Genomic DNA, 13,176 nt, shown 5'->3' with positions numbered 1-13,176 from the left:
ACAACCTAATAGCATTTTTAGAAGGCAATCTACTATCATTTTAATATCTGCTGAGAACAGACAGGAACATCATAAACCAAGTGTTGCTCTTCTTCCAGCCAATCAACAGTATCCCATCTAGAATACTACAGCCCTGGGAAGCAACAAAGAATATATCATCCCTCTCCATGCAAAAAGGAAATAAAATAAATTGCAACCCTAATTTTACATTTCTACATTGTTATGTATATTTGCATGGTTGTTTGAAAAGAAAATTAGCATTTCTTACTTAAAAAAAAAAAGCAACTGCCAAGCACCAAGACATTATTCCTCCATTGCAGTTCAGCCCAACCTCTCTCACATAGTTGTTGTGGGTATAAGATGACAGGAGACCCCCATGTGTACTACCTGAAGGTACCAAAAAAAAAGTGCAAATGAATAAAAACCACTTGCTAACAATGATGGGGTAAGGATGGCATTCCAGTATTTTTTGCTACCAGGGGTTTTTCTCAATACTGTAACTGTAATTGTGCTATTTGCTGCAGTGGCTGGCTGGGGAATTCTGGGAGTTGAAGCCCACACATCTTAAAAGTTGCCAAGATTGAGAGACACTGCTCTAATCAATGCTTGCAAACAGGCATCTGGAGCAAGATGCTGTGTGTGATGGGGGGCAGGAAAAGAAAAAAATGTTAATATGATAAGAAAGCAAGGAAGCAAGAGAAAAAAAAAGCCTGGCTTGCACACCTACTGTCTCCTGTTAAACAGCAGGGGAAAGCAAACAGAAACATTGTTGATTTCACCCTGTCTTCAGCGGCTGGACAATTGTGTGCAGGATAGGAACAAACAAATAGAGCTGTTGCTTTGATGGGGGACCTTTCCCCTTTAAAGATCTTTCAACAGAATGGTAAATCTACTCAAGCTCAGGAACTCACAGGTAAGCTGAGGCAAGGAGGCACCATCTCCAGCCTGTAGTGCTTCACTACTGCAAACCAAAAGATTGCTGTTTTCCAGTTTTTGTCGCATCACAGATGAATTGGGTAGATAGCTGCTGAGCACAGATGAGACAGTCTGAAAAAACAGAGATATAGAGTTGGATTCAAACTGGTACAGGATCGTTGTATGAAATGCCCTATTGTTGGTGACTAACAAAAAGAAATATTTTTAATGAAGTTCTTATTTTACAAATGTATTAATCATATTTGGTATTAGCAGTGCAAAAGAACAATATGCCGAAAATAATAACTGATCTGTTAGAATTGGAAAAAATAAGTTTAGTCCTTTGCATTTATTACAATTCAGTTTCCCAAGTTCAAGGCTTTTGTCTAATCCACTTAAAAAAAGATGGATGTGGTTAAACCACTTGATGAAATGTCCTATAAAATAGCATTTCTTCATGCTTGTTCTGTTCTGTTGTGTTTTTATTACTCTGTGTAAAATGATTTAACAAAAGGAACAAATACTAATTTTCTGTTTCTATTTCTGTGCAGATGAAAAGCCAGACAACTAGAATGTTTTCTCCACAGTGCAGTTCTATTTCCATTGAATGGCAGAATTACTTTATAGAAGATCCTGCACTTAGCTGTGCTCCTGCTCAGATACAGTCTCTATTTAACCACGAGTGTCTTCTAGTTTATGGATTTATCCTCAATTGCACACAGGTAATAAGTTGTCCAAAGAAGCTTCTTATTTCTCCTGTTTCAAAACTCGTACACTGCGAGCATCTCTTTCATATGAACGAATAATGCATATGATAAATTCAAATCCATATGGATTTTTCAAGAAAAATCAGGAAAGTTACAAGTTTGCAAAGGCTATACACGTAACACTTTCTGGACCTCCCATAGAACGATGAGTTGGAAGGGGCCATAAGAATCATCTCATCCAATCTTCTGCAATATGGAAGAAAAACAATTTAAACCATCCTCAGGAGGTAGCTGTCCAGAGAGGTAGATTGTTCCACTATTTTTTAATTTTTTATTTATTTACTATCCCGCCTTTAAAATTTTTAAAAATAACTCAAGGCAGCGAACATAGCTAATGCTCCTTCCTCCTCCTATTTTCCCCACAACAGCAACCCTGTGAGGTGAATTGGGCTGAGAGAGAGTGACTGGCCTGAGGTCACCCACCTGGCTTTCATGCCTAAAGAGGGATTAGAACTCCCAGTCTCCTGGTTCCTAGCCTGTTGCCTTAACCACTAGACCAAACTGGCTTGTACAGATCTTACCATCAGGACCTTTTACTTTATATTTAGAAAACGTCTACTGTAGGTACAGTAGGTGCAACTTATGCCTGTTATTAATGGTCCTAATTTCTGTGGCAATAGAAAATTGTTCCTGATCATCTCCTCTATGGTATGCTTTTATACTGTATGCCTGAATATTGATACCATGTCTCCCCTCAGTCTTCTTTTCTGTAGACTGAACGTCCTAAGTTCCTTTAGCCTGTCCTCATAGGACATATCCTCAAATTTCCATATTGTATTCGTAGCCTTCCTCTGAACCTGTTCTAACCTGTCAGTATCTTTCTCAAAATATGCCTGGAATTGTACACAGTACTCCAGCTGTGGTCTCAACAGTGCAGAGCAGAGGAGAATAAGGATGGAGATTGTATCCCATGGAGATTGTATCCCAAGGCCTACTGGGGGTGGGTAGGGGTTGCAAGAGTCCTGTGGGCTTCCCTGGGAGAGGCTTGGCTCGTCTGCAGGTGTGACAAGAAGCAACGTAACCCTTTATGTCTGCAGTCATCTTAGGCCACCAGTAGTCTCTCAGAGCTCTATGGAGAGTTTTGAAAACACCTCTGTGGCCTGCTGTTTGATGGTCATGGCAAAGTCTCAGTACTTCTTCCCTCAATGACAGGGGAATATATAATCGCCCACTATGCCAGAGGATTCCTGCCTCCACATTGAATGGGGGGGCAGTGTCTTGCGGGTTCCTCTGGAGGTCATCCATCCTGGCCCTGGCATACAGGTCCTGTTGCTGCTGAGCTCTGACTCTTGTAAATAGGTCCTCTGCTTGTCTGCCTGCTGCTAAAATCTCTGTTTGGTTCCCCCTCATAGACTGATCAAAGTTGTAAGATTGTAATATAGTAGCCTGTACCTCCTGGTGAGTGGCGGGGGTTGTCTGAAAGGATCGAGACAGGGCGTCTGCCAAGCAGTTTTGCGCCCCGGGCACATAAATAACAAAATTGAAACAGGAGAAAAACTGGCTCCATCTGATTTGGCGTGGGGTGAGGGATCTGGTGTTTTGTAGAAGCTGTAAATTCTTGTGATCGGTGCAAACTTTCACAGGAAAGGTTGCACCTTCTAGCCAGTGCCTCCACTCTTGGAATGCTGCTTTAATTGCCAGCAACTCCTTGTTAAAAACATCATAGTTTCTCTCTGCTGGTGAGAGCATGCGTGAAAAAAAGGCACACGGAAGCAACGTATTATTGTTTTGTTTGTATATTGCAATAACACTGCCCCAATGGCAATATCGGAAGCATCTGAATGCATTATGAATTGCTTCGTGGGATCAGGGTGTCTTAGCAGCGGCTGGGATGCAAAGCGTTGCTTAAATTCTTGGAAGGCTGCTTGCTCTCTCTCCCCCCAAATGAATTTTGATCCTTTCTTCAAAAGCTGTGTGAGGGGTCTAGCCCTGTCACTAAAGTTTTTTATGAACCGCCTGTAGAAATTGCAAAATCCTAGATATCTTTGTACTTCTTTAACATTTCGGGGAGGTGGCCAAGAGAGAATTGCCTGGACCTTAGAAGGATCCATGGATATGCCTTCTGTTGATACCTTATAGCCCAGGAAATGTAATTCAGTTAAATCAAAGGCACACTTCTCTAGCTTGGCGAACAGCTTGTTCTCTCTCAGTCTTTGTAAGACATTACGTACATGGGTTACATGAGTTGTAGCATCCTCAGAGAAAATTAATATGTCATCTAGATAAATGACTAGATACTTATCTAGTAAATCAGAGAAAATTTGATTCATAAATCGGGAAAATATGGCTCCTGCATTAGACAAGCCAAAGGGCAAAACAAGGTACTCAAATTTACCAAACCTGGTGTCGAAGGCAGTCAGATATTCGTGCCCCTCTTTCATCCGGATCAGATTGTATGCATTCCTGAGATCCAACCTGGTAAAAATGCGTGCTTTCTGTAAGCGATCCAGCAGATCAGAGATTAGCGGGAGGGGATAAGTTTCTTTTTTTGTTTGTTTATTTAAAAAACTGAAATCGTGGACCACTCTCATGGGTGTCTCCTGGTTTGCAGGTGCCAACGGGTCAGGCTTCTTTGGTACGAGGAAGGTAGGAGCAGACGCTGGGGAAGTAGATGGTCGGATGAACCCCTTTTGGAGATTAGAATCCAAGTAATCCTTTAAGGTGGCTAGTTCTTTGGGAGACATGGGATATTGTTTCTTTGCTGGAATCCTGGCTCCTGGTATCAACTCAATGGTGCAATCACAGTCCCTATGGGGGAGTAGTGCTGTGGCCTCTTGTTCGCTGAAAACGTCTGCGAAATCTGCATATTTGGCTGGCAACTGGACCCCCCCTGCTTCCGTGACTGCGTTGGTTGCTGGAGAGCAGAGAGCGGCTTGAATCTTGTGGTGCTGGCATTCCTTAGCTGGGAAGGAGATTGCTCCCGTAGTCCAGTTCAGCAATGGGTTGTGGATCCTCAGCCAAGGTGTGCCTAGGATTACAGGCACATTAAGCGATGCAGTAACATAAAGCTGGATCCACTCAGTGTGGTCTCCCATTGTCAGTTGCACCGGTTTTGTGAACCTTCTAATCGGCCCTGGCTGTCAATGGTCTCCACTTCTATGGGACATGGCAATTCTATGGTCGGGATGTTGAAGTCTTGTACGGTCTGCACATCAATAAAATTGGTTGAAGCTCTGGAATCCCCGAGGGCCTCTAGCTTGACCTGATGCTCTGGGTTGACGTGCATTATTACGGGTAAGTAGTAAAAGGATTGCCTGGAATCCTTGGAATGAGCCCTCCTTAATTGATTGATGGTCTCCCTGCTGAGCTCTGTGGAGGGAGACCGACGGAGTTTCCCTGGTGGAAGCAGACGCGGAGATGGCTCTTGTTTCAGCTGCTTGCCCTGGGGGTCTTACTGAAGTTGTTTGGCTTCTCGCTGGGCAAGCTCTCACCATGTGCCCCTGGGCTCCGCAGTAAAAACAGAGGGCTCTCTCTCTCCTTCTCTGCCTCTCAGCCTCGGAAATAAGCCTCCTGCTCGCCCCGATCTGCATCGGCTCCTCTGGTGCTGAGTGAGTGGATGCTACGGAGAGAGCTGGAAATCCTGGAAGCGCTCTGAGGGCCCTGTTTCTCCCCGGCTGCATCTGTCTGAGCTCTTCTAGCCTGGCATCTATGACCACAGACAACTGATATAAGGCTTCTAGGTTAGCTGGTGTTCCCTGGCGCACTAATTCATTCTTAATTTTTTCATCCAGCCCCTGTTTGAATTGGTCTTTTAATGCACTCTCATTCCAGTCCTGATCTCCTGCTAACAACTTGAAATCAGCAATGTAGATTCCCACCCTCTTGTTACCTTGCTTGAGCTTCCGAATTTCCCGGCTGGCAGTGACCTCTCTGATTGGGACATCAAAGTGTGCTAGGAAACCTGCCAAAAAGTTCTGGTAGTCGTTGAGAATCGGGTCGTTGTTCTCCACCATGGGAATAGCCCATTTGGCTGCTGGTCCCTTTAGCAGACTTAGTATGAAGGTGACTCTGGTTCTGTCTGTGGGAAACTCTGCCGGTCTGCTGTCGAAAAACATTGTGCACTGTGTGAGAAAGGTTCTCAACTGTCCTGTTTCTCCTCCAAACCTCTCTGGTAGACTGCCCTGGGATCTCAAGACTACTTGCGGAGTTGCTGCTGCTGCTGCTGGCACTGGTTGTGGGTTAATCAGAGCCGGTTGTTGTAACTGCTGTAGCATGGCAGCTTGTAATGTGTTGACCTGTAGATCTACCTGTTGTTGGTGTTGTTGCAGGGCTGCTGCCAATTGTTGGATGGCGAGCCGAATTTCTTGGTTTTCTGAAGACATTTCCAAATGTCTCCCCTTTAAATTCTTTGTTCCTCCCTCTTTCGATGGGAGTAGGAGTTTGTTAGGATTGATGTCCTAACAGCCAGGAACCACGCTGAGACAAGGAATAGGTCTCTAGTGTTTTATTACTGCTACATAACAGAAAATCCTAACAAACTGAAGAAGCGTGGGAAAAACCCAGACATATAAACCCCAAAGACTAAGGCGGGCCCGATCTGTGTCTCTTTGAATGGCTACCTAATTCCTCAGTACTACGCATGCGCTTTACAGCCTGGATGGGAGCCCCCTGCTCTCCATCCTTACTCATGACAGGCGGGCAGGTAACAGCGTTCCGTTTAGTCATGCTGGCCACATGACCATGGAAGTGTCTACAGACAAACGCTGGCTCTTCGGCTTTGAAACGGAGATGAGTACCGCCCCCTAGAGTCAGACACGACTGGACTTAATGTCAAGGGAAACCTTTACCTTTACTAGTCTGTAGTTATTATATTACAATTTTAGTCTATGTCCAAAAATTATCTGCAGACTATAGTCAACCTGTATTTTAAACAGTAGTTCTGTAGGTTTATTGCTTATTTTCCCACTGTATTAGTACAGGATTTCTTTGACAATGTGTTGAACAGGCCAGAGTCAGATAGACATGGTTTATTCAGCTTTTTCTGGTTTGTTTTCAATGTTTCTTTTGTCAGTATCCAGAAGAAATAAGCAGAGAACAAGAAGTTAAGAATCCAGGTTTATACATAACAAGCCATGGAAATAAGCTAGAATTCATAAGACAGTTTAAAATTTGCTCTTTAAAATTAAATATTTCTGTCCCTTGGGATAAATTTGTACCCTCACTTTCAGCCAAAACCCAAGTTATATTATGGCTTAGCATTAACACAGATTAATTATGTCCATGCACTATATTAAAAAAAAAAGTGGGCTGACTGAAAGTTGAGCAAACCTTGGAATTTCTGAAGCAAGGGAAAACTGGGAAACGTTGTCTTTCCTAGAGGAATGCTCAACCTGAATAGGAAGTTTAATAAATGTTGCATGGAGCTTGTACTGTAAATAGAAGCAGTTGACTTTACATGAAACCTAAAGTAGATAAACATGCTATTGCATTGTCTGTATGCCACCATTCCTACTTTTTTTTAACAATTAAATTAAGAATATTCTGTTTTTTCCTCTTTCAGGCCATTCTAAATGCATTAGTAGATAAAAAAGAATTGCATACACTGGTGTCTACAACTGAATTGCAGAAGACCACAGGAACTGTGAGTTAGACATTGATTGCTCAAACTATAAACCTGCCTCATGCTCTTGACATAATCAATATTTTAAAATGGAACAGTTAGGAGCCTACCTTCTATTTATGGATACTTTTCTAGTTAGAATGCAGTCATAACACCACATTCAAAAGGATAAATCCCACTGGACATAGTGGGACATCCTTGCAAGGCAGTACACATGAGGTACTTTATGCATTAGATGTGTGAACACCAACTCATTGTGAATGTTGCTCTATTGAAGAATTCTTCATGACCTGCCTTACAGCACAAGCAGGAAAAAGCAGATGTGGGATGAATCTAGAGCAGAAGATGATAATAAAAGTTTGGGTTAAGATGAATAAGTCAGGTGAAGTTGTAAGTTATACACAGTTTGGTAATCTGGAAATATAAACAAAGAAGTTTGGCTGATATCAGATACGGCTCCAGCCCTGGGCTGCTCTCAGTTGAAGAGTTTTTACTCCAACAGCTAGATTGTTTATTATTAATTAATTAATTAATTAATTAATAATTAAATTTATATCACCGCGCATCTCCCCCAATGGGGGACTCTAGATTGTTCCCATCCAACAGAATTACTTGGAAGTAGGGACTTTTTCCTCAGTAATCCTTTTATTCTTAAGGAAACTCTAGTTCCAGGCTAAATATTAAGCCTGGCTGCTATGATCCCAGGTGCTTACAGGAACCTTGTGTGAAGAGGGTGAATCTACTTACCAACTCTGCAAGCCCAGCAAAGAGCTCTTCAGCAGGCTTGGGAAGTTTAGAGAGTAAGAATGATGACAGTGATGGAGATACGCTGGTGTTGTTGCCTAGGCAACAGCAGCTGCATCTCTACATCAAGGTCATCTTCCTTATGCTCTCTACAGGAAGGAAAGTACACTAAACTTGTGCTCCCCTGAGAATGCATGGATCTAGCCATCTTTCAGCTAAGGACAATTTAAGGCTGTCTCACACATAGATTAAGAAATGAAGGCAATGTCATGGGGACATGGCATCTACCATGGTTAGATGCAACTGGAGAAACAGCTACATAGGATCTCTGAAGACCATTATGTCTGTCTGTCCCTGCAGTCTTTGACACTGAACTGGGGATAGGAGCTTTGGAAGCTGTACATGGCCAAGAAATGAGGAAGGCGGTGACAGAACCAATTGTGTCACTGCTGTTGCCAGTCCATAGGCAGACTATGCTTTGGATATAGGGGCAAAAGGATGCTTTAGGACATTTGTTGGCACAAATACAGCCTTGGTCTGCACCTCCTTAAAGCAGTTGCATCTTTTGACAGTGGAATTGTTACCGTGTTTATTTTAAGGAGTTGCAAAAAATGCTCATGTGTCTCTGAGCATTGTGAAGTGGAGCATTTTTCTTAGAATCCAAAGCCCTGCCTAGTTTTAGGAAACTGTAGCCTGGCATTGCAAAGCCTCCCTTCTCCTCCATTTTCCATCCTAACCCATTAAAGTGTTGAATTGTTTGTAGTTATCTAATAAAATCTTTCTTCCTGAAATGTTGGGTCCTTTGGCCAACTCATATATAATGTTAAAAGATGGATTTTTAATTTTAGGAGTAGAGATGTCCATTCATGATCAGCTGAGGTGAGTTACTTGTTTTCTCTGATGATACAGGGAGAATAATTCTTTTCCAGTACACTATTTACACTCAGAAGCAGGCTGCTCAATACACTTTTGACAAAGCAAAACTATGTAATCATTGTTTTAATATTACTGATCAGGATGTCTGCTCTTGTCCCTGGTACAGATGCTCCACAAACTTGCAGCAAGAGCCTATATTAGAGATTATGAACAAGGAATGCTTGATGAAAAGGAAACAGAACATGAGGTGTGTTGCCAGGAAAATAAAAAAACATGTAACACTGTATTTATTAACCATTTTAATTATGACTGCCACCTATAAAATTGCATCAAACAGATTGCATCCAGCTTCTGTTTATCTAACCTTCTCAGAGACATTTCGTTGCTTCTTGAAGAAAACAGGATGCTGTACTAGACAAGCTTTGGGCTTTTCTTACATTCTTAGGGTAGTTTCAGATTAAATAATTGCTATAGGACTACGATTCTCTTATAAAATTAAGTTAAGTGATTGTTGTTCTCCTGGAAGCTTGGGGTTTTTCATGTTTTTATTTTTATTTATGTTTGAGTGTTTCTTGAATTTTTATATGGTTTTAATTATGTTTGTAAGCTGCCCAGAGTCACGTTATATGGTTTTAATTGTTATTATGTTTGTAAACTGCCTAGATGGGCAGCTATATAAATTTGCTAAATAAATAAATAGAATCAGTTTGGAACAAGATACACAAGGCTAACTGAGGCTCCTTCCCCACACAATGGCTGTGATGATCTGAGATTGGCTTTGTATCGCTATGTCCCTAACATGCTATGAGATGTATGGATATATTTGCTAGTCGAGCTGATTAATGTCTGGTTTAGCTGCTCATCCAGAGAAAATACTGGGAAGACAGTTACACAGTTTTCTCTGGGGCTGTACAGTGAGAGAACTGGCAGGAATTCCTACTTCATTCCATCTTCTGGCTCTTCAGAGTACCTCCTCTTCCTGTCTGCTGTTGTGCCTTGCCAACATCTCCTGTCTTTCCCAGTCACTCTGAGGAGCTACCCTTTCATACAGTGGCCAGTTTCTTCACTTTGGAAATAAGTATGGCAAGAGGAAAGGAGAGATGCAGATTGCTGTCTGGAATCTTGGTTTTTGAGTACTGCTCAACTTTCCCTACTCAAGGAGTTTACTCAACAGCAAATTGAGGACATTCACAAGGTGGCAGAAGGGTGATTGTGTGGGTTGGGAGGAAATGCACTTGATATTCACTTTCTGTCACCACAGAACATTGCTGATAGGATGCCCAGCTGCTCCAAGTGCTGCAAATCTTAGATACAATAAAGTGGGTGCTCTAGATGGCAAATGAGGTGTAGATTTATTTATTTTATTTATATCCTACCCTTTGCAGAGTAACTCAAGGCAGTTAGTTCTCCCTTCTCCTATTTTTATCAACAGCAACTTGTGATGTAGATAGGGCTGAGAGAAACTGATGGCCCAAGGCCACCCAGTGAGTTTCAGTGGCTGAGGGTGGATTAGGACTTGCATCTCCCCACTCCTAGTCCAGCACTTTAATTTATGAGATTTGTAGTCTAAAACATCTAGTAGATATCAGGTTGCTTATCCCTGCAGGGAAGTAGACTCTTTAACATTTGCCTGGGCCTTAACTATTTAGATGAAGAAACAACAGCTGAAGTCCTTCATCATTGAGCTCAGCCTGAAGAACTCCATTGTGACCCAGTTTACAAGCTTTGTGGCAATTGAAAAAAGGGTATGTATGTTCATCTTCAAACCATCCTTCCCCATTTTTTTCCATACTAGCGCTGAATTATGGAAATTAAAGTCCAATAGATCTGGAGGACATCAGAACAGATAACCTAAATTATCTTAATTCCAACAAAAAATAGACCATAGGTGAAAATGGTCAGTGCACTAGAATATTAATGGATAGATTAATTAAAGTACAATTTATATCTTGCACACATATATACTTTTACTAATAGAACAACCTTCCAGAATTCTAAGCCAGCAAGTCATTTGAAGTCTTGAAGTTCATAGATGTGGATGATGCTCAGGTTAGGGAACGTGCTATAATCTCAAGCTGGCATCCAGAGGTGGTGGGACTGTAGCTCTCAACCAGCAAAGTTAAGGATTCTGAGAGTTGTAATTCCAACAGAGCTGAAGTTTGGGCAGTGGGAGGGAGGAGCCGGTTCTAAGAGGATTGTTTTCCTCTTTCAGAATTCCAGGGGACATGTATGATTAACTGATACTATTCTTGGCTTTGGATATTTAACAATATTTATTCCTCTTGTATTCTTTTGGTACTTCTTGATTAGGAGGCAGATGAAGATCAAAGTGCTGATACTTTAGATGTCTTGGAGCCTATAGCCAAAGAAGATGTAGATATTTTACCCTGCATGGAATATTCAGTAACAGACTTTCTGGATGATACCAGTATAGTATGTATAATGACTCTTCCCCCACTCCTTAATGTAATGCGATTTAGTGCTTCTTCCTTTGGAAAGATGAGGCAGCTTCCATGTATATTGGGACCCAGACTCTCAGAATTTCTATGAGGAATTCTGGCACTACAGTTTCAACACTTGTGGAGGACATCCATTTAGAGAAGGAAAGTCAAGTTTCTTTCACATTTTTTTCCTCAGAAGATTTGGAATGTGCATGAAAGGTTTGAGTTTATTGCAGTTGAAACCAGACACATCCAGAACAAGAGCAGAATGGTAATGATGTGTTCCTTCTGGCTGTGTGGCAGAGGAGCAGAAAAAGGCTGATTTGCCTGAGGTACACATACTTTTGTGATGCACCACTGCCTGATTAGAGCAGGTGCTGGGTGCACAGATAGGAGATGAATGTCTCCAGCAATTGATGCGGAATATTCTATGTTATAAAACTCCCAGAGGCTCTGGTGTTGGGGAAAGTTGTATTGTTACTCTGGCAGAGGGACAGATTCCTAGTAATACAGTTCAGAAGGATGGTATGATATCATAGCGTACTAAATTCTCCCCGCACACTTTTCATCTCCTTCATTAGTTCTAGAGAAATAAAGGATCATAAATTTGGAAGGAGCTATTTAGGCTGAATTCTACCCCTCATCATTACAGGAATTCAAATTAGAGCATCCCTGACAAATCGTTATAGAGTCTTTCTTTTGAACATACCTGGAGAAGGAAAGTTTATTATCTTCCTTAATAGCTGGTTAGGAAGATTTTTCTAACATTCAGCCAGAAAAGGAAATTTTTCAATCTTGTTGAAATACAGTATATATAAATTCACTTAGAACAGGACCTTTGTCAGTATCATTTAAGCAAAACTCAACTGTTTTATGTTGGAGGATATTGAGAAGTGTTTCCCCAAAAGAATAGCTGCAGAAGCAATAAAGTATTGCAAGAACTTTTAAAAAGTATGTAAAAGTTTATTGTGTGACTGATACGTTAATTTGTCATTCCACAAAAATGTAGTATGGGGAAAAAGGAAAAAAAACACTGACATTTTATGTTTATGGCTGACAGTCAACAAACTTCTTCTATTCACTTAAAAGAACCCTCCTTCATGTCCTCAGCTTTGTTTCCCTGATGGATCAGTTGCTGCCTGATTAGCATAAATATTAGGTATTACACAAATGTAGGGATTCTCAGATTGGATCATGATGTCATCCTTGTGATCAGCTTTGGACATATATGGGCATGCCTTGGTATACCCATGTGACACCTCTGCTTCACAAGCTGCACTGGTTGCCATGTTGCTTCTGAATGCAATTCAAGGTGCTGATTATAACCTATAAAGCCCTACATAGTAGTGGGCCTGGCTGTTTGATGGATTGCCTGTCTCCAGTGATCTCTGCCCAGCAGTTTGGACCAAAAGGGCAGGCACACTTCAGGTCTCTTTTTTGAGACTCCAGAAGTCTCAAAAGCCTCAAAAGATATTTTGAGGCTCCAGAAGTGTGCCTTCTCTGTCACAGCACCTGCCCCCTGGAATGAGGTTCTCCCTGAAATCTGGGTAGCTCCCACCCTGATAGCATTCTGGGGGCCTTAAGGACCTGGGTCTTCTCCCGGGCTTTGAGCTAGGGTGGATGGAGCCCGCCAATGCCTTTTAGGGAGAACCTTATTCCAGAGGGCAGGCACTGCTATAGAGAAGGTGCACTTCTGGGGTCCTGATAGATGGCATTGTTTAACTGAAGGAACTCAGAGCAGGCCAGTGCTGCCAGATCAGGTTAGCTGGGCGGATACTATGGGAGACAGGCAGTCCCTCAAGTAACCAGGCCCTATGCCTTTATTCCACAAATGTAACACTTCTGATTTTGATTCTGGAGAATATAAATCATT

General features: G+C 41.8%; 1 protein-coding gene across 1 annotated transcript in view; it reads left to right on the top strand.

Moving 5' to 3' along the window:
- PARP4 (poly(ADP-ribose) polymerase family member 4) overlaps positions 1–13,176 on the top strand; it is a 52,585-nt gene that overhangs the window by 32,982 nt on the left and 6,427 nt on the right. Inside the window, exons 25-29 of the mRNA XM_063305800.1 lie at positions 1,467–1,637; positions 7,183–7,263; positions 9,029–9,109; positions 10,512–10,607; positions 11,173–11,295. Coding sequence (XP_063161870.1) covers positions 1,467–1,637; positions 7,183–7,263; positions 9,029–9,109; positions 10,512–10,607; positions 11,173–11,295 — 552 coding nt within the window. The remainder of the gene's footprint in view (positions 1–1,466; positions 1,638–7,182; positions 7,264–9,028; positions 9,110–10,511; positions 10,608–11,172; positions 11,296–13,176) is intronic.

Source organism: Candoia aspera, chromosome 5 (genome assembly GCF_035149785.1).
Source record: "Candoia aspera isolate rCanAsp1 chromosome 5, rCanAsp1.hap2, whole genome shotgun sequence".
Lineage (NCBI taxonomy): Eukaryota > Metazoa > Chordata > Lepidosauria > Squamata > Boidae > Candoia > Candoia aspera.
This window is presented reverse-complemented; position numbering and strand designations above follow the sequence as displayed.